This window comes from Vidua macroura, chromosome 1, assembly GCF_024509145.1.
Source record: "Vidua macroura isolate BioBank_ID:100142 chromosome 1, ASM2450914v1, whole genome shotgun sequence".
Taxonomy (NCBI): domain Eukaryota; kingdom Metazoa; phylum Chordata; class Aves; order Passeriformes; family Viduidae; genus Vidua; species Vidua macroura.
In genome coordinates, this window is record NC_071571.1 from 65,274,148 (window position 1) to 65,299,686 (window position 25,539).

Here is a 25,539-nt window from a genome sequence, read left to right on the forward strand (position 1 = left end):
TCTGTAGTACATTTCGGTAACTTATGTGCATGAGAACCATTCCCAGGCAGCTACAAGTTTTTAAGACATGGAAATTCACTGCCTTGTGCCCTATCTCTTTAGGGTAGGTTTTGATCTGATTCTATCCCGACCTTTCTGGTGTGAATAGTAAAAATCATCTATCAAAATGAAAAATATAACCTTTCATACTCCTTACATTATCTGGTATTTTAATAAAAATCCACGAAAATCACGTAAGTCTTCCTGTGAGTTCTCCAGCTATAAAAGAGACCCATTTGATATCCAAGAGTCTACATTTATCACCAGTGCGACCTGATGGATCCCCCACCACAGTGAGGGGGATGATTTCTGGTCTACAGCTTGAATCACAGATGGATGAAGAACCAAGCCCGAGTGGATCTAAAGCAAATGGGCTGTGATATGGCCTGGGGGGCCAGAGCATGCATCCCAGTCTAACCCCCCCAGCCCATCATGCATTGCCATTACCTGCGCTCGATGCTCCCCCACTGCAAACTGTATGACGGCGATGCCTGGGCTATGGCTGTCTTCGATCCTCTCCACAGTGCTGGAGTCTATTTTCAGGTCATTGCTAATTTCCGCGCTCTGTATGAAGTCTTCTGTTTTCAAGTCCTCTACTTTCTTCAGCTCCCCGTTGGCCAGCTGGATGATCGACCCCTTCATGAAGTAAGGGGGCAGCGTGGGGGGCGCGGCAGCAGGGGAGGCAATGGACTGCACCACAGGCAGGTGGATCTGCGCCTGCACCATGGTGGCCTGGTAGGCAGGCTGGGTGGTGAGGGGCTCTGCACTGAAGTTCTCGCTCTTAGGGACGGCGGTGGTGACGAACGTGTGAGGCACTGCTGCAAACTGAGGAGACGACGTGACGATCGCAGGCGTGACTCCCGACGGCTCGACGTCCGCGCTGCCGACCGGTATCAGCAGGGACTGGGTGCCCGGGATCACCAGGTGCTGCGGCAGGCTGCTGGGGTAGCCGATGGCTTGCTGCTGGCCGCTCAGGTAGCCGATCACCGGCGGCTGGGTCCCAGTGTAGAAAGCTGTTGCCGGCAGCCCCACAGGGAGTTGCTCGGAGGCGCTGTGGGTGGTCTGAATGACGGTGTGAGGGGACAGCGTGGCTACCGCCTTCACCCCCTCATGGCCCAGAGCCTGCTGCGGAGACAAGGCATAGGACCGGTGGGTTGGCTTTCCTAAGTGCAAACTTCCCTTGTCATTTAGGGCTGAAGGAGAGGTCTCACGGTTGGCGGCCTGCTGCACCTCCATGTCTGCTGTGGGCGTGCTGCTGTTGGGGACCACCATGACAGAGGCTCGGACACCTGAGGAATCCCGCACGCCGTACTCGGCAGGGTTCGAGTGGACCACCACGTGCCTGGTCTCATAATGATGGGGAGCTGGTTTATTGCCTGCTTTGACTAGACCCATGTCGGCAGAAGGCGAAATGCCGTACCTCCGGCTCTTCTCTATCTCGCCATTCAGTACCTCCTTGGCCTGCATCGCCTGCAGCCGACTGCTCTCGGGTTTCTTGGGGGGATCCCTGGTGACAAAGTGGCCCCCCGAGTCAGTGTACTGCACCACCACTTGGGAGGAAGGGCCAAGGGTGAGGGTGTGCGGGATCACTGTCTGATGTGGGTGCAGGGGGACTGGGATGGTTGGAGGAGAGACATTTCTGACAGTGCTCTGGGAAGAGCTGGAAATGTGGACGTACTGGTTCTGCTGGGTGGGTGGAGGAGACCCAGCAGCGATCAGTCCAGGCGTCCTGACCAGGTGCGGCTCAACTTTGTGCCCCTGCTGGCTTAAGCCGCTCATGCTGGCCAGCAAAGTGGAATAAGCCTCCAGCTGGGAGCGCTGGGATGGAGTGGTTGCAACGGCTGTGGCTGCTGCCACGGCACCGGTCGCAGAGTTGGCTGTTGGGGAAATCAGCTGTGAGGGGATGAATCCGGTGTACGATCCACTGTACTGGGGCCCGACGAACTGGAAGGTGTGCTGCAGGTGAGTGTACTGCACGGGGGAAACGGGGGTCCCTGACTGGGAGAGGGCGGGCGAGTACACCGTGGGAAGAGTGGTAGAGGCTGGAAGGGACCTGGGCGCACTCGGCGGGGAATAGTCCATCCCTGCAGACAGTGACTTGTGCAAACCCTGCTGCAAGCCTGCCTCCACCGAGGAGGTGCCCCCGGGCCGGTGCCGGCCCCCCAGGCAGCCCTGGCCACTGGGTGTGCTGGGGAGCCATGCCAGGTTATCTGCACGGTGGTTTTCATTTGGCAGGACCGGCTTCACCTCCGAAGGCAGGCTGGTGGCAGGGATTTCTCGCTTCTTAGGTGGCAGGCATTCATTGCTCCGCTCTTGGTTGGATTTCATCTTTCGCCGTCCCCCCTCCACTGTGCTTGCTTCACTGTCTGGCTGGCTCTGATTTCAGTCTGATAAACGGAAAGTCACATTTGATTTCTGCAGGGGATCCAGTGACTTCATGAGGAATCATCTCCCTGTGAGCACGATCCTCCGACAGCTCCTCTGGATTCTGCAACGAAAGGGTGGGCAAGGGAGACAGGAGTCATATTGTCAGCCATGAGAAATGAAAACAAATAAGCAGACACCCTAAATCAGCAAAGAGGAAAAAGACCTCTGGAAAAAAAAAAATGGAAAGGCAATGCCACTTTCATGTCGAGGAGCAGCTGACAGCTAGCTATGCTGTAAACAGCAGAAAAATCCTGGGCATGTCTGCTAATGCATCAGGAAAACATTAAAACATTTAGGCATATCAGAAACAACCTGGCCATAACTTGGCACATTTAGCAGCAGTCATTTATTTCCCAAGGCTCATTCTCCTTCCTCTATGAAAACACTCCATATCTCTATGGTGCCTGCTTTGTTCTTCCAGCCTCTTCTTCCCCTGCAAGGACGACTGCCTTCACCCTAACGTGCCCTAAAAAAACATGGGAACACATAAGGGAGCCCTGAGGAACAGGCACACACAAAATACTGTTAGCAACAAGTCACTGTGAATGGTGCAAAGAGAAGGTGGTGTGCCACTCCTAAACCCCTGAAACCCAGAGACACTGGCAGGTGACTTCACGTGACACCGCGCAGGGCTGTGGAGGCAGCAGCTGCCTCCTGTCCCCACTCCACACCACAGCTCATTACAGGGACACGTGTGCTTCATCTCTCAGTCTGGCAATGAACCTCAGCCATGCGAACTATTTACAGCAGCAGCCCAGAGCCAGGGATGGATCTGAGCCAGGTTTTTGATGTCTGGTGGGGTTTTTTTGACCCAGTGCTTTGAACTCCCTCTGCTACTGATGCCTCACATTCAGGTGTCCAGGCAGGACTCTGCTGGGAGGAACTCCCTGCCACATGCAGGTAAGCCAGAGCCAGGTGCTGGCACCATATCCATCTCTGGCAGGATCCAACCCCACTCTTTCGTAGCCACTGCTGCACCACAGAGGCTGTTGGTATCACACTCACGGCCATGGCCACAGGTCCATGAGTTTGACTCAGGTGTCCTTAGCCTTGGGGACACCTGCCCAGAGCTGCTCAGAAAAGTGTGTTTGAGTTTCCTGATCCAAATCATGAGCCCCCATTACTGTAAAAACTCCAGTTTCATATTGGGCTGATTTTGCTGTTGATGCTTTCTGCATCACCCATTTCATCCAAGTCAACAAAGTCTTCCTAACTCTTCTATTACCTGCCAAAGAAAATATTGTAACTGTAATGTGTTTTACATTTACTCTCTTCCTGAAATCTTGCCTTGCCTAATCAACCTTCATGAAGAGTGAAACTTTTCCTCAGCCACTGTCCATCCACCACCTGTCATCTGCATTTCTGGCTGTTGTGAAAGTTGTTCAAGAATGGGTGATGAGAAGCCGCATACCTCGCATGAGTGGCAGCTCAACAAGAAAAGCATGCATTACATTTAAGAAGAACAGAGAGAAAGAATTGAGAGTGGATGTGAAAGAGGATGGAAATAGGATATAGCCCACTTTAAAGGGAATGCTGCACAGCAGTAATGATACTTATCTTATGGCAAGTAATATTCCTTTGGGGGATTTCTTTCCCTGCTGCCTCACTTCTAATGAACAATAAGCCTGATGTTTATATGTGTATGAAGTACTTTGAAGACACACTAGACTCAGATTAAACCTATCTTTAAAAGCACTCTTTACGTTTATGGTCCTCCAAGCTGCTGTAAGCCTGCAGGAAAAGTCCAAACCTTCTAATGGTTTGATACAATCAGTCTTAAGTTAATTACTCCATTCTTTAAATATTGATAAACAGTAATGAAACACCAACAGCTAGAGCTGGGGGACGGAGGTAAAGCACTGTTTCAGGGTAGATTCCCTGGCTTTGAGGAGATAGGGAGGATGAAAGAACTCAGGGCAGCTTCAGATGTGCAAGGGCCGGTGACACCCAGGGCGCAGCAGCCCAGGCACTATCCTGACCTGCCCTGGTCTGTCAGCACCATCACCTCGGCACTGTGACTGCGGCGACGAGGGCAGCCAGGAGACAGGGCCCCTGCTAGATCAGCACGGGCCTTCCCCTCCTCCTAACAGTTGCTCAGCGTGTCTTGGCAACAGCTAAAATTATTATATTACACATGACTTACAGATTTTTCTTTTTAAGTTTGACTAAAAATAAAACTGCCAAGCTCACATTTGCGCAGTCATCCTTGGTTAACTTTAGCTCTCTGTAGCCTTCTGCCCCAGGCAGTCGGCTTGGGTAGGTAAGTTAGCAGATCCTGGCCCAGGCAGCTGCCCAGGGGGGGCATCCTCAGCATGGGGTGCTTATCCTGCTCCCCTTGCCACGGGGAGCTTGTGCTGGGCTTGGACCATTCTCCAATCTCTTCTGGAACATGAGCTGCAAATCCAGAATTTAAATACACTCCCACGGGGAAAAGCTGGGAGCAGAGGCAGAGGGCTGGCTTCTCTGCCTGCAACAGAGCAGGGAGCTTGTACATGGGACTGAATAGGGACAGGCTCTTTTGCTGTGATGGGCAACCAGGCTCCCCAAAACCAGTGGTTCCAAAAGTTCAAGGCATCTGAGTTCAGCTTCTCTGCATCGAAAGTAGTAGTATGAAGCTCTATGAAATAGGGTGAAGTTTCATTATGCAGGAGCTGAAGCAAAGATTTTATTCTGCTAAATAGCATTGAACCACTGAGGTTTGGGTGGCCTCCAATGTCAAAGCTAACATCCTTCAAAAATACCAAGTACTAACTCTTTTGGGTCGTGTATTTTGTTTTTTTTTGGTGTAAATCTTTCAGATGGCTGACTTCATCTTTACCAGTAGCAAAAGGACAGTCCAAAATCTCCTGCAGAACACAGGAGGAATGAATAAATTTAATGGAGACAAGGGATGAGACAGCCATAGAGCAGTGAATACTGCCCCACTTTTCAAAGCCCAGGCACTTCACAGTGAGCCTCTGAACTCTTAACAGACATAGGACTGGATTTGCAAAAAATGGAAATATGCAGTGTAAAACAGCCTATTTCTACATCAAGACCTAAAAGTAAAACAGTAACTTTTCAGCAATATTCAAGCTCCAGCAACAGCAAAGATAAGACAGGACTGATTTTGCTTGGGAAGCAATGAAAGGGAGACAACCCAAACAAGAGTGTCTCAAAGGCAAGAGGTACAAGACCTGGTTAAACAGTTTTTTGCTGGCTGTCCTAGAAAGATGAGTGTGTCACAGGATTTTATTATTTGCATGCTTTTTTTTTTTTTTTTTTTTTGATTCATGACATTTTTATGACTCTGGAGCTTTCCTTTAACTTTAGAGCTGTCAATCATGATTTGTAGATATGCAAACGAGCAGGAAACACTAGGTGATTTTTTGCTCCTGTGTGTGTCACAAGTGCGTGCGTGCGTGCAGGCATGTGTAATTATGGCTGGGAAGGTAAAAGGGACAAAGAGATCAGGGAGAGCAGCTGGACTTTGGTATCTCTGGCAGTGAGTACACATAGAACATTGCTAAACTGTCTGGACAGCCAGTGTCCACTGGCAGTCTGCCCACACTCAAATTCCTGGAAAGGCTTAAGGCAGAAAAATAATCACTTGGAGGAGTCACCATCTGGGCTTGCTCTGGTCCCAGAGGGATTGCTCACTGGAGCTCGGGATGTGCATTTTCATGCAAAACTCCATCGTCTCTTTGCAAGGCACTTTAAATCTCACTATGTGTCCCAAAACAACATTTTTGTACTTATTTCATCTAATAAATTTAAAGCACAGGAGAGGATATTGGGTTATAGCTTCAGATGCTGACCTCCTTTATTTATCTGGAGTTCACTGCAGCAAAGGTAAAACCAGCAATGCAAGCATCCAAACACAGCGACATGCTGTATCCCACCACCTTGGGACTGAGCCTTGGGGTGCACAGAAGTTGGGGCCAGAACCACAAAACACAGCAGCACTTGGCTATGCTGTGGGTGGGACTTTCACTGCCTTGAGAAATCAAGCACGTTCTCTGTCCCATGGTGCAGCTAACATCCTTTTTTGGGTCTCTAAACCTCCTTCAAAAATCTGGTCCCTCCATCCTCCTCTGGTCCCTGACCTTTCCGCAGTTGCCAGCAAGCTCACACCATCACGTGCCGGTAGGAGGAAGGACTGGTGCAAGAAGCAAATACCCAAGGGGGGGGGGGGGGGGGGGGGCAGTCGTCAGTTTCCAACTTCAATTAAACCAGTCACTTATCGTCAAAAGGCTCCTTTGATCGCAAATCCTAAAAACACACAGAGTACTATGACTTTCCAACTTCCACTTTCCAGCTCCGGGTATGACCAGCAAACTCTCACATTTACCCGTGCACTAGAAAAACTGCGTCTCTCCTCCCACAGACACTGTTGCCTTGCCTGGCACGTAGATGTTAATGCAACATTCGCAGAGTCGAGCCTGATACGCGGCTCTTTATGTCTGGGGTGTTACCGGGCAGATGCAGCAGCGCAGTCTGATGCTCCCGCCTCAAATCACCCGCCCATCCTATCACGAGTGAGTAATTTCGGCAGCGCTGGAAATGAGTGAGAAGGGGAGGCACTTCGGCCCACCTCTCCCCTCCCCTCCAAGGAGGCTGGCATCTTGCAGGATCACATTCGGAGAGACGAAAAGACAGTCACACTGCAGAGGGCTCCGCAGCTGCATTCTGCCTCTCAGATCCGTACGCCAGCTTTCTCCCTCCCGCTCTACAGCCCGCCCGCTGCCAGCTACATATTCATGGTTGTAACTGCTACAGATTCCATTAGCCCTGCCATGTGCAGCTCAGCGCAGGCCAACAATAGCTATAGGAGTTTATTGTCCAACCCGACCAATTTCACAGCTCCCTGGCAGAATTCCCGGGAGTGCCAACTGCAGAGATCCATTAATAAGGAACATGAAAACCTCTCATAAAATTTGAAATTCTCCTCCCAAAATGAAAGGATTCCTGATCAACACCACATCTGCAATACAGATTGTCCAGTGCAGTGTTAGCTCTTATTATACTTCTGGGAATCTGCCACAGGAGATTGCTACAGGTTTCAGCACAGTGAGCAGCGGTTCTGCACATCCTTCCTCTCCCCAGGCAGATCAAACAGACTTTTCACACAAGACAAAAAGCAAGTGATATGAGCAAAGCTCAGTGAGCACATCACCAGATGTGAGATGCCCAAAGACTTAACATTCCCATTAATTTAATGAAGGTTTGTAGGTACCAGAGTTGAGAGAGGAAAGTTTAGGAGGAAAAAACAGTGTAAGACATATTCCCAAAAGGACGGACAGATGACAGAGTCCCAAGACAGCCATTCATGAGCACAGGTGATACAAACTGATTATTAGAAAGCTACTCCACTGGTTAACTGTCTGTTTCTGCTACTTACCCTGAATTCTGAGGATAAGGAGAGATGTGCATGTCCTAAGCAGGGCACATGCCTCCTGTGCTACTGTGGTTAGACTGTGCTTAGTTAATAATGCATTGTTATTATGCCTGGTAGGTGCTGGTGAACTGCACAGGAACATGGTGATAAAATTATGTTTGGTTTTAGTTACGCTAACTGCTGAATGAAAAGTTGGAATTTTGCAGAAGTTTGCAAGTTTCTGCCATCCGATCATCTGGGTGCCATCACTTCATTCTGCAACAGGAGAGATGCCCTTATTTTCAGCATCTGTAGAAGTCACTCCGTGCTCTGGGTGTGCAGCAGACCTTTTCTGTCCTTTCTGTGCACACACAGAGCAGTGCAGCTACACGTAAGCCTTGCAGGACTGTGAGTACTATGGGTGATTTAAACGGATTCACAGCTGCCTACATCCTCTGTTTATACAGGAAAAAGCTTTTAGCAAAGGTCATCCCTCCTCTTCCAGCATGCTTTGTAGAGAGGTGGTACCAGAGCACGCAGTACAAGATGCCAGGGAGGCTGGAAGCAAGGAAGCATTCCCTCCAAGAGTCACAAGCTGACCCCATGTCAGGGATGACACTGGAGGGCTATGTTTGCCATCATGCCACCCTCCCAGCCCACCCCACGGCAGCACCCTCACTCCCTGGCACAGAAACACCCCCCTTGCAGTGCCAAACCTGAGCTCTCAGATGTCAGGAGTCAGGCCCAGCTTCTTGCCTCTGGAACATATGATACTGGTTCATAAATAAAAGACTTATTAAAATTATAAAGGTGAAGGGTATTATTATTATTATTATTATTATTATTATTATTACTTCTTTTAACTTGCTTCTCTGCTGTGTGAGGCCTTTCAGGCTTAAGGTCTCTAGCTTTTCCCTGCAGCCCACAAGATCAGAAACTGATTGGTTTGGCTAAAAGTGGAATTTCCCTTCTCATCATTTGACACCAGGAAATGGAGTTTTGTGAAATAGCATCAGATATCCACATATAAAAATGCAGTGCTGATTACAGGGAGGTTTTTCTGAGGGTGAAATGCTGGACTCTAGAGCCTTCTGCCTCTATGGGGCAAAGGAAAGGGTCTAACTGCTAAGTGAGGGTCTGAGCCCGGAGCAAAGCCATTTGAGTGTGCACAGCTTGATGTGCAGCTTTCTCTCTCAGCTGCACAGCAGAAAGTGCACCTCAGCTGACCCTACGAGAAGCAGCTCCATCTGCAAAGGAAAGGAAAGTTCTGGGGCTGCTCAGGCCTGGGGTCTCAGCTCAGGCTGACTGCCAGCTGCATAGTCCCACATGGCTGGAACTCACTCCAGCAGCTTGATGATTTACCACCATGCCACACTGAAGCCTTTACAGCCTGACAGAGGCCTGCCAAACCCCTCCAAACCCCTCTGCTCCCCAAGCCTCGGAGTCAGCTGTGCTAGGACATGAGGGCCACCAACACAAGATGCTCAGGAAGTCAGCATTCCACTACACACATACCCAGAGTCTGCGCTGGCAGCATGGAAGCCATGGAACAAACGCGTGTAAGTTAAAGTGCTCTTTCAACCCCACCAACAGCAGGACGGAAAGGCGGATCCCACCTATGCCACTCCACAAGTGGCCAGCGCTGCATCCAACCTTTTATCTCCTGCTTTGCAGCAACTGCTGCCAGAGCAGGACATCTGACAGTGCTCAGTGACATCCTTTACTCTCACACCCATCCCTAGAGGCACTTCTGCAGATTAAATGAGTGCATAGAATTCATTTATAAACAAGTCTAATACAGAAATTACTTTGTTGATGTTTTTCATTTATCTAAAATGTGCCTACAATGTGGCTACAATGGGAGCTGCCTACACAATTTTCCATTGAAAATTTCACGAGTGACTATAAACGTAGCAACACCCACTCGCCACTCATTTTAACTTGTGACAGAAACTGTCATGCCTGTATGAACACATTTGTACTGCAGATATGTCACACAGGTCTCCTTCCATGTGTCTGAAAATGCTCGCTAACATTCTCTCCATCTTCTGCAAAACAAATTAAGAGAGACGCCTGGCTTTGCTGCCAGGAGACTTGAATAAGACCACCACGAAAAATTACAGGAACCGGGGGCGTTTTACCCCTTTGAAGATCCAGCCAGAAACACCAGCAAGCAGCAGCCAACTCGGAGCAGCCATTTCACAGATAAGCACAGGCACTCATGGGGAGGAGTCTGCCTTTAAGCCTGGCTGATAAGGGGACAGTGTGAGAGCACGGCTTTTGGGGAGGCTTTGGAAAGGTCATCTGCATGCTCAGTGCCTTTCCTTGGAAGACTTCCCTGCAGACTGCTTCTCTGGTAGATTCCACATGCCAGCAAATTAGACTATAATTAGTCCATCTGTAAAGTGTGAAACATGAACTGATGTTAAATTCCCCTTGAAATGGATTCCAACACCTTGCCTTCTCCCAGACTTCATTCAGCAAAGCTTTAACTTGAAGCCATTTTGCACCAGCCCTTGCTCACTGCCTCAGCACACACTTGGTGCCCTCTCAAATCAGGATGACTGACTATCACTGACAAAACAGAAAAGCCAGCAGCTCATGCTGGTGTCAAGGCACACAGCACATCCCCTCAGTGCTGCAGACAGAGATTGAGTTGAACATCCCCTTCAGACACCTTTTTTTTCTCTAACTCTTAAATTTTTTTTCTTCTTCATTCCAGTCAGCTACATTTGGGTGTGGCCTGCAGCATCCCCCACTCATCCTGCACAGACCCTCATGCTGACCATCTCAGCACAGGCAGTGTTGTAGGGGTCAGTGCATGTAGGGATACACACGAGCAAGAAAAAAAAAAAACAGATCAACTCTTCTGCATCTTCTCTCTTTCTGGAACGCCTCCCCAGGCCTTGCAGCCCACAAAACCAAGTGACTAGCTACTCTCCCTGACTCAGGGAGTAGGGAACCTCCCTCCTGCTTAATGGGGAGCAAGCAGATAACATGGGCACAGAGCCCAAATCCATCACCAGTGTCACTTGACTGAGGCCAGCATGGCAAGGCTGATATTGCCCCAACTGTTCTGATTAGGCAATACAGAAAACAATCAAAAGAAAATGAAATAATGCAGGATTATACAAACATAGCAGGTTCCACAGTCACAAGCTTCAGTTGCAATTAAAAAACCCACCCGTTCCAACTAAGAATGTAAATCATCATCGTTGCTCTCAAGCAGGGAATGTTGACAAATGAAGGCGGTGTGCTAACAGGCAGCACCAGCACTCTTAATTTAAGTATGTGAGAAACAAAGGTATGTACCATCCGGGGCTGCCTGAAAGAACTTGACTTAAAAAACAATCAAAAAGAACTCTGAGGATTTTAAAATTGCTTTTTTTTAACAAAAGAACAGATACACTAAAACCTTTTGCTCTGTTTTTCCCAGCCAGGTGAAGAAAGAACAAGAAAACAAAACAAAACAAAAAAATCACACAGCTTCCATCAAGGTTATTTATATACAAATTCTGAACTTAGGAACTAAAAACATTCCTTCATAGAACCTGTGGGTCCAGTGAACCACAGCTTGGAAACCTGAATGGATCTTTTGTAAAAGTCACTGAGCCACGAACATGCTTTCTCACCGCTGCAATCACTTCTGTGAAAGCACCTTACCCATCTGCCCCTGGAAATCCACGGCGCAAGACAAGTGGCTCCCGACATCAGTGAAATGGACAAGAGGATGACTAGCTACCTGCAGCTGGTTTCAATCGGAGAGCCGAGTAATTATTGCAGCCCTCTCCTGTGGCTCATATGGAGCGCAGCATGGAGCTATAAAGCGTTATGCAAGTCTAATGTGCTGCCAGATCTCTTCGAGCAGGCAGCAGCCAAGTCACTCCCTCCCACCATTGGCTCAGCTTCATTAACTTAATCAGGTATTCATTCATTCATTCACTCACTCATTCAAAAAAAAAAAAAAATTACTCTAAAGCTGGCAAATAGCCAGTGCCATGTATGCATGGAGCATGCTCACATCAGCCACTGGGGCTGGAAGAAGAAGGATAATCTAACATTCCTCAAGCTCTGAACAGGGCTTTAGCTTTGCACGCAGCCCAGGCACAAACACATCTTTGCCACGGCCTCCCCAAGAGCACAAAGGGCTTGGGAGCTGTGCTGAGGTCAGACGCTGGTGCTGGAAACCATGGAATCGAGAGCAGCCTTGTAAGTCAGTGCGTCCAGCAGGAAGATGAGTAGAGAACTTCCCCAGAGCAATGACTAATTAAACAATTTGGTTATTTGGGGGGGGTGGGGGGTGGGAAAGGAATTGTGGCAGGATTGACACAACTTATTTTGTTGCAAGGTTGCTCCCCCCATTTCTTCTGCATTTACAACATATGTTGCACAGCTTAGTCCAGACAGAAGGGACCAAAGCAGAACAGAAATAGGGTTTAAAAAAAAAACAAAAAAAAAACAAAAAAAAAAAACAGAAAAAAGAAGGGAAGCATCACTCAGTTAATGTTAAAAGCAATTGGTAATGGAAGTCTGTTTGACCCCTGTATTTATAAATATAAGACTTCCTAGAGGCATGCAGCACTCAAGCATTGAATACAGCCCCCTTCCTTGAACAGTTCTTGCACTTATTTTTCTTACTCTTTGCATGTAAGTCTGCAAAAAACATTATTACTTCCCTCTACCTGTCATCAGAATGACTTTCACTGCATTTTTTTTCCTGCACACTACAAGAAAGCTGCTTCATAACTATTCCAAAAAGCAGGTCTTGAGAGTCAGCTCCGACTTTACTGTGAAGAGCTTCACACAAGGAGCCAGGCTGGACACTCAGGAAAGGGGAAAGGTGTTACATTTCCCTCAGTGGAAGCTGAGCAACAGCATGGAAGCAGTCAGCATCTGTCCCCCCCTTACCTCATTCTGCCCTGTGTGAAAAAAATACCAGATGGCAGATTACTCTAAACAAGTCCATAAAGGTAACTTGGAAATAAAAAGCACTTTGGAATTTTTCAAAATAGTGTTTATGGTTATATAATGTTAACGATATATCCTGGTGCAAATCTTCAGCCACAGACCTGGCTGACATGGCTCAAGAGCATGTACACTCCCCACCTTCCCCCAGTGATGCAGATCAAATGTTATAACCCTTCATGCTCTGTTATCATGGAGAGCATAAATATTTTAGGAACTTCAAGTGCCTCTTCTATAAATAGCCTAAAAGTCACTATTTCTCTTCAGATAAAAAAAAAAAAAAACCAACAAAGCTGACATTTTCTGTGCCCACCACCACAAACCATGATACAAATGGCAAATTAGACAAAGACTTTCAAAAAGGGTTATTAATGTAAGGCAAATACTTAGCTAAAGGTCTGCAGTTCAGATGCACTTAGCAAAAACATTTAAAAGACCCCAAACCAAAACCTGTTACTCTGATCCTGACTCCACTCCTGACCATAGCACAGAAGCCCATGGTTAACTCAAAGATCCCTTCCTGAAGCTCTCTGTAGGTGGATGGTGCTGAAGAGCACCCAAGCAGACAAGCAAACACACAGCTGTTGACACATCCAAGGGCTACAAGTGAGATTTACACATTGCAGCTCATCAGCAAGTGAACAGTGAGGTATGGCTGAATATCACTTCTTTGCTACATGACAGCACCATGGGTTTGCTGACTATAAGAGAAAAAACTACTCAGCATGCTTTTACTGCATTAATAGAATTTAAAAAGAGAAAGAAATGCAAAGGTGTTTGAAGGCAACCTCCTTCTTAGTCCTTGGCCTCTTGCACTCCAGAGTGTGCAGGACACCGGCCAAGCACTCGAAGTACTCTACACTGAAGTCAGCCTCCTTCACTGGAAGTTCAGTCTTGGGCTAAGGGCCTTTCAATTACCTAAGCTCTTAAGCACTGTGGCTCTTTCATTACTTTTGCCCCCATCTCTCAACCTTCTCCAAATGGGGTCCAAAGCTTGGAGGCTCCTTCTTTTCACTTCACCTCCCTTCTCTTGCAGCTCTGACACAATTCAAGACACATTCAAAACACAGTACAAACCCTTCCTCCTCTGCCCAGGCCCAACTTCCCCTGACCTGCTTGAACAGCTGCTCAAGCCTTCTTCACTGCAGTCACCTCCTTTCCTGGCATCAGGGCATCAAATCACCTGAAATTCCTCCTCCTGAGCCTCTCTTCCATGCATCGTGCTCCATACATGGGAGCACCCAGCAAGGTGTGATTTCTGACACCAGAAGTAGCTACACGGTTTTAAAGCAGGCTATCAGAAGAAGGTCAGGAACATAAAGGAGCAGGAGAAGAAAGCCAGCCTGGGAACACTGAGAATTTTATCCCAAATGATCCAAACTTCAGCAGAACTTGTAGTTTGGGCTAGATAAATAAAAGGGAGGTGGTTTGAGCAATTCTGGTTCTTTATATGAATAATTTCACTGCTCCCTCTGAAAGAATCATTAGAAAAGTGTGAGGTTTCATGATTCAAGATGGGAGAATGAGAAGGCAATATTTCAGCACTGTGAAATGAGACTTGCATGTCTAACCACACTACCAGCTCAGAGTTCACTTCTCACAAGTGTCAAGTATATTTTCCATTCCGTACTTCTGCAAGCCCTAGTTCTGTCTGTTGTCATCACTCATGGGGATTTACCTAATCCCTGAAACGGCAAAAAAACATCATCTTTTTTTGCTGGAGAAACAGAATCATGTCTCAAGAACACTGAAAAATTCAAATTGTCTGTATCATTTACTGTAGCTCCATTCATCCACCCTGTGTTGACAGTATTAATACAAATGATGCCCTTAACAAAATGCTGAACTGCAGTCCAATGTATTAGTGGTATTTCTTAAAGATTTCCACTCACTTTTGCTGTTTCTCTGCTCACATTCCTCACACTTCAGCATACTCAAGTAGCTGCCTGTTTATGCAAAGCCTGAAAGAGAAATGTTGATTCCCTTCTTCATCAAAGCTGGTGACTTTAGCTCTATCCACTGGTCTGAACTAGAAAGTGGGGCAAAGGTAATCAAAAGTTAGTGGTTCATTTGTAATCTATTATCTTGCAACTCAGCTACAAAGGGAGACTCCACAACTTTCTAAGCACAGAAATTCATCTTTCCGAAGTTTTACTTTAAACACTAGTGAGCCACTATGTTGACCTTTAAAATTCATGATATCACATTATACATGGATGGTACAACTTGCTGTACAGCTCCATTCATACACAAATAAATGACGGTGGAGTTACAGATTTTTTGGCACTCCTTGGACCCATGCTAGCAAATCCAGCTCAGAACTGTGTGTCCTCTACTGACAGAGCTCTCCTACCAACTACAGCCTTTTGCACAGGGCCCAGCAAACCAGTGTTAGCCCTTTTCTGTGGCAACAGACATGTCCCACCAAGGTTTGCCAAGGAGCTTCAATGGGTACTACCTACAGGGCTCTGAAGTGCTACCCCCCTGCCTGGGGCTAAGGCAAGACCCAGTATGAAAACTTCTTCTCCCATCCAAGGATACCTCGCTAATGACCAGATTTCAGTTTCTGCAGCAGTTAAGGAGCTCTCAGAAGCACTCCAACTAAATTAGGGGAAAGAGATTCAGCCTGGGATCTGAGTGCTCAAAGCCTTTGTGTGCTCTTCTTCAAGCCAGAATTTAAATGCTGTTCTCCCAGAGAAGAAAATAGGGAAAATAGGCTCAGATCCTCCCATTGCAAAGCAGAACCCAATGGGGAAACTTTCTAGGGAGAGGACAGCTCCTGGGGGAGTCCCTTGCAAAACACTGCCTCATCTCACCAAAACGTCCACTCCAACCAAGACAAACAGGGAACACTGACATGACAGTCAGGCAGGTCTGATCATGGAGGCACCCTGTGTCTGGCTTGAGAGTTTCAGAAGCAAAAGCTGCATACAGATGTGATGCATCCCACTGCTCCACAGCATCCCCTGCAGACCCAAGAGCATTACACACCATTGCCATTCCTACAGCAAAAAGGAAATCTAATTTTTTCCTGGTTTTATTTACGCCTGTTTAGTTATGGACCAAATGATTCTCCAGCTTCTGATCTGCTTACCACTTTCTCTCTCTGCCTACTGTTTCTTCTGAATGTGTAATGATTTTACATCTGTTAATCTGGTTTAGTTTCTTTTTCATATGTGGTTAGTGACTTGCAGACTCCTTATGGTAAATATGAAGTAAAATGCTATTTCTTCTGCCTTTTGTTCTTGTGCTTATGGATGAATGACATATTTTCTTAGAAACATGAAATAACACTGCAGTGAGTGATAGATAATCACTTTGGTACAATGAACAAGTTATATGGAATGATCATGAGATCATACAATCAGGATGACTAAAACAAAAACATTAATTGGTCAGAATTTGTTCAGCTCCTAAGGAGAAAAAAATCTTGACAACACTCTGCTGTAAGGTTAGTGAAACTAAAACCGAAATAAGGTACACAAGTCACTGCTGCCCTTTGGCTAAAATTAAGTAAGAACTAATGGGGTCTAATAAAATAGTCAGAATTTTTTCAAGGAAAAATTACATTAGGAAATGTTTGTTTTCAAACCTGAATCTGTTGGAAACAAAAATGTTTGAATACATTTACAGCTGGGAAAAACTGCTGGAACTTCTTTACAAATATGTTCCCAGTAATATTAAAAAATGTAGAACCTATTTGCTGGTTCCAAAACTAAATGTTTTAAACATTTAATGAAGGTGTAATTAAAAAATGCTGTAACAACAACAGAAATTTATTTTAAAATGAAACCACCCTCTAGCTTGAATACAGGACTGTAGGCTTTGCTGTATTATTTTGTAAAACATTTCCACCTATTACCTGATTATCACTTTGTCTCAGTTTTTAAAGTTTTCCTCCCGTTAGACCAAGAAATGGTTTTCTGAGATTGTGGAAATTCTCATGGGCTGAAATAGCACTTCCTCTTATCTCTGATTTCTAATTAGATTTAAATCTTTCCTAGCTGGGGCAAGACCTACCAAAGCATTTTGAAATATTGCCAGGTTGTATAACTGTCTATCTATCTATCTATCTATCTATCTATCTATCTATCTATCTAATCTATCTATCTACCTATCTATCTGTCGTCTGTCTGTCTATCTATCTGTCTATATGAAAATTCACATTGTTGCTCTTGCCTGGCAAAAACCATGAGCTACACTGGAAAAGGAGTCTTTCTGTGACAGCATCATTCAGCTCACCTCCCAAAGGTTCAATTCTGCCTGCAAAATCTTTCCTTTCGGTTCAAATTGCTTCCAAAACAGCACAGTATTCTCTCTGATGTACAGCCAGGTTGAGCTGACAGCTACCACACTGGATTAATGAGAGGGAAAAGAAGAAAGAGAGGGAAGCCTGTCTGGTAAACTGGGGTTGAAGGAGCTGCAGCATCTCAGAAGCTGGTCCATTCTTTTCAGTGGGGAAGGAAGGAGGGAGATGTCTCTTACTCATGTGTTGCCTCAGCTGCTGTGGAAAGCTGACTGCATGACAAACACAAGGGGCACCACAGAATGAGTTTATGATAATCTCTAAATAATAATCTTATAATAGTGGGGGATAATAATCTCCCATGGGCTGCTTTGCTACAACTCTATCACTGAAACCTTGTGCGATTCCAGTTCACTAGTGGGCTGCTGGCAAGGATTAGAATATGCTTGTTACCCCTATCCACTGAAAGTGGATGGTGAAAGTGTTGGAAGATTCTCAAAAATTAGATTTTAGCAGATAATTTTGACAGCTATGATTTGTACAGCTGGAACCACTCCAATGAGGAGCTGCAAAGGTGGGGGTAACACAACTGTGTCGTCTGCACCACTCAGGTCAAGGCCTTGCCCAGGACCCCTGCAGAGCCCCATGGCAGCTGCTACTCCAAGTGTGAGAGCCCAGGGGGAGCAAAGCACTCTGAAAACACTGCAAGCCACAGCACAGCCACACTGTACCAGCACATAATGGCTCTTCCATGCAGTTGCTCTACCTACATCCATCAAAACCCCACACGTGTCACAGATAAATTACCAGCTGACAGAAAACCAGCAAAAAACCACCTGCATACCACCTACTGCACAGACCTAATGCTCCAATTAGACTAGGTGCCTCCTCACACAGCTTACTTCATTTAGGCAAATGTTTCCAGTGGAACATGCAGACAAATCAGCCCTGGGATCACCAGCAGCAGCTGCTGTTTTCTGCAGGCAGAGTGTTGAGCAAATCAACAGAGATGAGCTGCTGCTCCCATCAGAATCTCAAAGATGTAGATGACAACGCTGGTTAATTAAAAGACACAGGATCAGACTGGAGGAAAATTGTCGCTCAGCAGCTTAGACTGAAAATCAAGCTGGTCTGACAAGAAATAGGAGCTTTACCAATTTTCAGTCTGTGGTCAAGTAGTCTTTCTACAGCTCTGGTGTAAAATTATTTCCCCCCACACACTGTTCTTTTCTGAACTACTGTTTTAGCATTTTTCTTCATGCTCTTCATCTTAGCATTTCTGTCATTCTTGCTTTCTCTTAAATGTTAGTTTCTGTCCTTGCTTCAATATCAGTTAAAATGCCACTATCACTAACAGCATGAGACTGAGTCAGAACTGAGACTGCGCACTCACTCACTTTTAACTCTAGGAAAGAATTACTAAAAGCCAAAAAAAGTACTGTGAATTACATGCCCTCTCACTGATGCCCAGAACAGAAGCATTGCACTAGTACAGTATGTGTACAATCGCTATGAAGTGTTTATTGTGTCACACTCTACATAAAGATTTTTCACTCTGTCCTGTCTTTTCCCACCCCCCAACTTTAAGGCTAAAGAAAAAACACTGAGAGGGTTGGCAGACTGATATGGGCATTACATCATATTTCAACATGTTCTTAAGGATGAGTTTTTTCTCATCATTGCCATTTTAACAACATAAAGCAGTGGTGAAGAAGCCTTCCTGAGGGGGCTTTCTCGTACCCTTGCCGGGGGGGTGGGAGGGATTTATTCTGTTCACATTCACTGCAGAGAAGCCACACTTCACAGGGAGGTCAGTACAAAATTTATGTAAAAACTCAAACTACTGATCTCAAACAAGTGTTAAACAATCTTAAACATGCATGCGAATTGCCATTTGGTTTGGATTTAATGTCACAGATTACAATCTTTAAAAAGAAGAGTTGATGCAGGACAACCTCTCTGTTTTCTTCACTTTCTACCTGCAGAATGTGGCCTGAAGACACTGGACGCAGAGAAGGTAACGCAGTCAGGATCATTCTGGTCAGATAATAAAACTAATAGAACACTTTTTGATAGTTATTACCTAAAGTTTTGCTTCTTTACTTCTTTAGAATTTGTTTATGGCTATGGGAACAAGATCAGTCCTTCCTTATATTAGAAATTTATTAAGAAGCCAAATCACAATTAAATGAGCAGATACAAACTCCCTCCATAAGCATGGGTTATATTCATGCACTGGCAGTACTTGCAAAACATATAAGATGAAGCCTGTCCTGTGCTGTCAGAAAGAAAAAGGCAGTGCAGATCAAGAGTCTTTAAAAATCAGTTATAGGAGATTATCTAATTACCATTACATTTAATAGTAAATGGCTTTAATAATTTTCTGTTATCATCAAACTGCTAGCACTAAAAGAAAATGGGAAATTGGCTCTAATGCCAATTGATAATGGGAATGACAGGTTCTGCCCTCTGGGTCTTTGGTTTGGAGCCAGCTCAGGTTGAAAGTGAAAGTCATTCCTGCTGGGTACCTCTCTGAAGTGAGCTGGTGTTCTTAGGCTTGGTCCAGTTCCACATACATAGAACAAAACCCATCACCACAACAATTGGCTGTGCTGGAGGTGGAAGTTCTTGAAAACATTCTGTCTCTGGCTTTTTGTTAGCATGCAAATAGATCCTAGCCTGGAACGAGGATGTTTATACAGGAATATTTATGCCAAAGTAAATCTCACCAACGGTGACTGTATGAAACTTGCATGCATTTTATATTGCTTTAAAACTAGAACAATTTGCCTTGCAGCAACAGGGGTGTTTTTACCCCTGTGCAACCCCGTTACTTTGGTGAGGGGCAGCAAACCCAGGGACCATGAGGTCTGCCAAGACTTCAGTAACACTGATGGCCGAATGTGCATCTCAGTGTTATTGCTGCTTATTTTCAGAACGCCTGAGCGAGGCTCAGCTTTTGGTGCATCCTGGGTCAGGCTGAATCTAGAGGACCTACACTGGCCGAAGAGTTTACAGTAGGTTTGTGTTGCCCAGAGGGTCACCTTAAATCCAGCTAAACAAGCAGTCAAATCCAGTTAAACTAACACAGGTGCAGGTCAATAAAAAGCTGAACAACTCTTCTTTTTTTGGAGGCTGGATACTGCAAAGTGTAAACCAACACCCTATCCCTCGGGACTGCTCCTTTCCTGGCAGAGGCTGCAGCACATTAACAGGGCAGCACAGCTTGCATTGTAGCTGCTGTGCCGGCTCCATGGATTAATGGAGACTCTGTACTCTGGGGCTGTCAGCCCCAAACCTTTCAGGAGAAATGAAACCTCCGAGAGGGAAAAAAAAAAAAAAAAAAGAAAACCAGTAGTGGAATTATAAATAAGTGTCTTTCTGACTTTCAAATGAGACGTGAAGCATCTTCATTTACAATTTAATAATTCAGTAAGCACTTTATTGGAAGAGACTATCTAATGGGTTAATTTCCAAATGTCATTTATCTTTACTCATTGGGGATGACTTTCTATAATTCACTCGAGGCTGCAACACTCATAGATTAATTCATCACCCTCCAACTTGAGAAGATAAAAGCCTAACAAGCTCTAACCTGCTACACAGACTATATTTAAGCAGTACAGGATAATGATAAATATCTCCCATAAAATGTGTTCTCTTCACACTTCCTGCAAAAACTGCTGAGCGAGCCAGCTGGCGAGATGGAGCCGACGGCCCTTGCTCACAGCCCCACCATCCACACGTGGTGAAACTGGAGTGCTCCCTTCCTCAGCATCACCCTGATCCCCGGTTGCCCACTGGCCTCCAAAAGTGAGCACAACTTTCTCCCCTGCTGACGGTTTCTGTGGCCCTGTCCACACCCCAGCAGTGACTCTCCTCGTGCCTGGCAGGCAGGCAGACAGGAAAAGGCTGCTGGGGGCCATGTGTGCAGGTCGGTTTCCATTAAACGTGCCCCTCTTCCCAGGCCGGACTAAGCACTTTGCAGAACAAAATGAAGACTGGGTGTCTCACCAGCAGAGAGGAATGACTATTGTAGGCAGAGCCGGGAAGCAGGAACCAGGAAGAAGGCAGATCAAGCAGCAGCACAGGCCATTGCAGGGCCCAGATCTGAATCACTGAATCACTTCTCGCTTCCTTCTTTCATGCACAAGTGGTGGATGCTGATAAGCATTCAGGGACCTCACGTTCTGACGCACTCCTGCGTCCCGAAGCCAGAGGAGGTCCAGGCCAGTCCGTGCATCGTCCCCTCCTGACCAGATGTTACTCCAGCACTTTCCAAGACTGCTTTTAACATCACAAAGATTTAACTGCAGCCAAGTACAATGACCTCCAGCTGGAGCTGCCTTCCTGCCCAGGGCCTGTAGCCTAAGTGACCTAAGCACAGCACCAGGATGTTAACCTAGCTCATCACCCCATGTGGGAACAATCTTGTATCTCCAAGCAATGCTGATACTCAGCATCCTTCCAACACCACCTTCCCCAGGTCCTCTCCTCATTTGCATCACTGTGTTAAACACACACTGATCACTCGGTTTGGAGAACTGAGAGCAGAGCAAAGAGCCAGCCTTTGCAATGTGCTGAAGAGGAGTCCTTGGCTACAACTGCATTTTCCAGCCATCAGACCCTGGATGTGTGCCACTGGGAACTGGAAGGGTAAACCACTATGATTACAAATTATAGTTTCCTTCTACAGACATACTTCCTCATCTATCTAATGCAAGAAAAGAAGCCATACTCCCAGCCACCTGGCCATTTTAATGACCTGAACACATCCACCATAAGATTTTCAAAACAGCCCCTTACGGTAAAGGTAATTTATTTTGTTGTGTTAAAAGCCCTGTAGGTCTTTACTAAGCCTGACTGTGTGGGAGCTGCAGAAGTTTCACTATCCTCTTCTAGGGATTTATCTTCTTCCAGGCCAGCCAAGATCAAAGTCTGATCTAGAAAAAAAAATAATTCCCACTGGCCTTGCCGTGGGCCTTCATGCTTTAATGAAGTCCTGTCACCACAGCTGGTTGTGCATAATGCCTTCACATTTATGCTTTCCTCTCTCCCATGAGTTTGGATAGCATCAGCTTAGAAACAATACAATCAGATTATACCAATTTAATCCTTTCCTGCCAATTCTACCTACATTTTATTTAGACCATGTATTTGGATTCCCAAGGGTATTTCTTTTCAGATTAACATGATCTCACTGTAGTTACTGTAGTTACATACCATTGACCAACCACTTTTTCCCCCAAAATGTCTTTGCAGAGGTGAATTCAGTTTTTCAGCAATGGCAGAAACACGACTAAATACTTGCTGCATAGATAAGCTAGTAGCACGATTTTTTTGTCTAAATTTTAAACCACAAAGAGATGCAATAAGAAATGAATGAAGGTATATGAATGCATGCAATGAAGAAGAAATCCTTAGTAACTCTCATGTATCTATTTCCATTTTCTGATTTCAAATTACAAACTACTGAGACAAGGAACTTTTTTACCAATTCTACTAAGAGTTTTCTTTAAAGCTGGAAGGAGACGCAGGGTCACAAGTTTATGAACCCAGTGCATTTTCCCTGCAGCCTTATGTTGCATCAGTTTTGGTTTCCTTTTCTTGTTCTATCTATTCAGACCATAAGCATTTGGTGGAATGATCATACTGCACAACACCTCTAGCAAAACAAAGCGAACCCACTTCTTGGTCACTTCATTATGTGCTCACACAACAATACCTCATTGGTTTCCCAGGCTGCTGGCAGTGGGCAACACCCGGTACCTCACAGAAAGGCAAAAACTCTGAAAGCAATAATAATAATGCAACTAGGCACCCATAAACAGTGTAGAGCAACAGAAAAACAGACTTCATTGACCTCTACAGTTTCTACTCCTGACTGCTGAGTTGCATTGCTCACATGAGTGGCAGCTGCTCCAGCACCACTTAAGATCCGAGCACGATCACAATGGGGCTGCAGTGTGTAATGTACACCAACTCCTGCTGAGGGGAAGGCACTTTTTCCTGCTTATAACCTTTTTTTCTACATCTGTCATTTTTGTGGAATCATTTGCCTTATGCTACTGAACACATTGCACTTGAGAGTGGTGGGACAGAGACCCAAGTTCAAACCCTTTTTCCAGTTCTCCCTGTTTTGCAGTGAAGAGCAGACACATTGGGACACCCATCAGAAGTTGCAGTCAGTCACCTTCCATAACTAAGCTCCTGTCCTCCCCAGCGCTGCACAGCTTTGTGGGATTTGGAAACACGTATGAAATCCTGCCCCCAGAGGAAGGAAAGGTAAAACCTCTGTGAAATTTGTCAGGTTCAGGATTTTGACACATGCCATCTGGCTACTGCCACCAGTATTTCTTTGTGAATGGAAGTAATCTGATGATACCCTGGGAGGTTTTACCCCCAGAAAAAGCTTTTCTTACACAGCATCAAGACATTACCAGCTGCCAGCCCACAAACATGGAGAGTGTAACACCTCTACATATAAACTACATCTCTGTATCTTATGATTAGGATGCCACAAATGTTGGTCCTAGGAATAATATAACAGATGGAAATCCACTGTCCAAAAGAAAACTGTATGGAATATGGTATCTTACAGAGAGTAACTTCAACTTATTTGTGGGAAACAACTGTATGAGGAAGAAAGTCTGTGTGTTAATAGCACAAGCAGGGGACAGTAATTTCTGTGCATTTTTGAAACTGTTCAAAACATGCTTATATCCCTGTTTCATAGCACTGGTTATGTTTGTTCCCTCTACATGGTATAATTTACTACTACTTAATCTTTGGTGGAAAAGTAAACAAAACCTTGCACAGCCACACCACCTCTTAAACTGCTCCACCCTGTCTTTTAAAAAAATTATTATTTCTTTTTTTAACAGCCCTAAGCAAAACTCTAAGGAGTTTTTCTAGGGGAGTTTGTCAGGAGTTGGGTAGATTCATATGATAAAAATGCAGTTGTCCTCAAAACTTGTATAAACAAATCTATAAAAGTAAATAGCAGCCCTTAGAAGTATAAACACTCAACTTTAATTTTTACATAGTTTCCTTATCTAGCAATGATTTTTTTTCCTTGGTAGATACCTTTGCCAGTGCCAAAACACAATATTTTTAATACAGATCCAGTCACTGGGTAGCTCTGTGCACAAAATTGTTGACCGAGTGACTTTAGCTCATTTGAGTAGCAAAGCCACTGTTTCTCTAGGTATGGACCTAAAATTCCAGTCGAGTGCCTGTTAGTGTGAAACCATGGGAAACTAGTCTGTTTAAAGTCCAGTCACTGAGAACATTAAGTAACTTTGTTGGGAAGGCAGGCTTACATTCTCTGATGAACTGGACCACTGAGACTCCAGACATGGTTGCCGCTGTGCCAAGCCACAGCCATCTGATGGTGGGCGGTGGGGCAGGGCAAAAATAGCATTTAAATGGGCAGAGACTGTGAATCCAGTGCTTTGCAGTGAGTTCACTCCAATGAACTTGTTAACCAATCTCTTGGGCAACCAAGCAACTTAATGCAAGCAGCAGCCCAACGAAGGTACACTGTGCATTACTAGAGCAATAAAGTGACAGACCTGTTTCCTGGGAAGACTGAGAGGTTGTGACTGGTGCATGTTGTAACCTTGCTGGAAAGAGTACATTTTGGTTTTTGTTGTTTGTTTGTTTGTTTTGTTTGTCGTTGTTGGATATTTTTTACGTGAATAAACATAGGCAACAAATACTTATTTTCCTTAACTACTTCATATGATGCAGTCCTGCAGACTGGGTTTTCAGAGAAAACCAACCTTTCCAGAGAAAGGGCAGAACTGAACAAAAATGTTTACAGAACCTTGGTATCTCTAGGGGATAGTTTTTGCTTTATTTTCTGGTATTTGCTATTGATTTTTATCTTGTCATGCATGTGTCCGTTTTTCTTTAATTTAATCCCTGCACTTGAAATAATTTCTCCTGGGAAGGAATGACTCAGTGGTTAGACTGTGGACTCTCAAATCCTGTTTCCAACTCTCCATTTGCTCACAGGGCAACATGTGAGCATATCTTTAAATCCCAAGAAATCTATTCCAAATTTTAATGACTTAACCTCATTGTGCCCAGCAGAGTAAGAACTCTTTTTATAACTTTCACTTCACAGATGTGAACAAATACTTTGAGTTCTTCAGGGGATGCTGCAAACTGGCACTGGCAGCAGGCTGCATTAAAAGGTCACGTTGAAAACTGTTGTGTTGAGGAAAAGGCACGTATCCTTTTTGAAACACCTCCAAAACAGGCTGAAGGGATAGGAAGGAGTTGGGGTGTGGACAGCTGGAAGCTGCTACCATTTCAGTTACCAGCTGTGAATTTCAGTCATTACCCTCATCACTATTCTATTTAATGTTCTTGCAAGCCTTTCAGTGGTCTGGCATGACCCATCCAGGAAAGGGAAGGGAAAAAAAAAAAACCCCAAAAAAAAAACCCCACCACCAAACAAAAAAAAAAACCAAAACCACACCTTCATGCAAAGTAACAA

The 25,539-nt window shown here is 45.3% G+C and overlaps 1 protein-coding gene across 9 annotated transcripts in view; it reads right to left on the reverse strand.

Moving 5' to 3' along the window:
* ATXN1 (ataxin 1) overlaps positions 1–25,539 on the reverse strand; it is a 223,162-nt gene that overhangs the window by 8,174 nt on the left and 189,449 nt on the right. For all 9 annotated transcript variants that reach the window (XM_053993094.1, XM_053993256.1, XM_053992920.1 and 6 more), the window contains one exon: positions 487–2,527. In XM_053993094.1, the coding sequence (XP_053849069.1) occupies positions 487–2,367 (1,881 nt within the window). In that variant the 5' untranslated portion in view covers positions 2,368–2,527. The remainder of the gene's footprint in view (positions 1–486; positions 2,528–25,539) is intronic.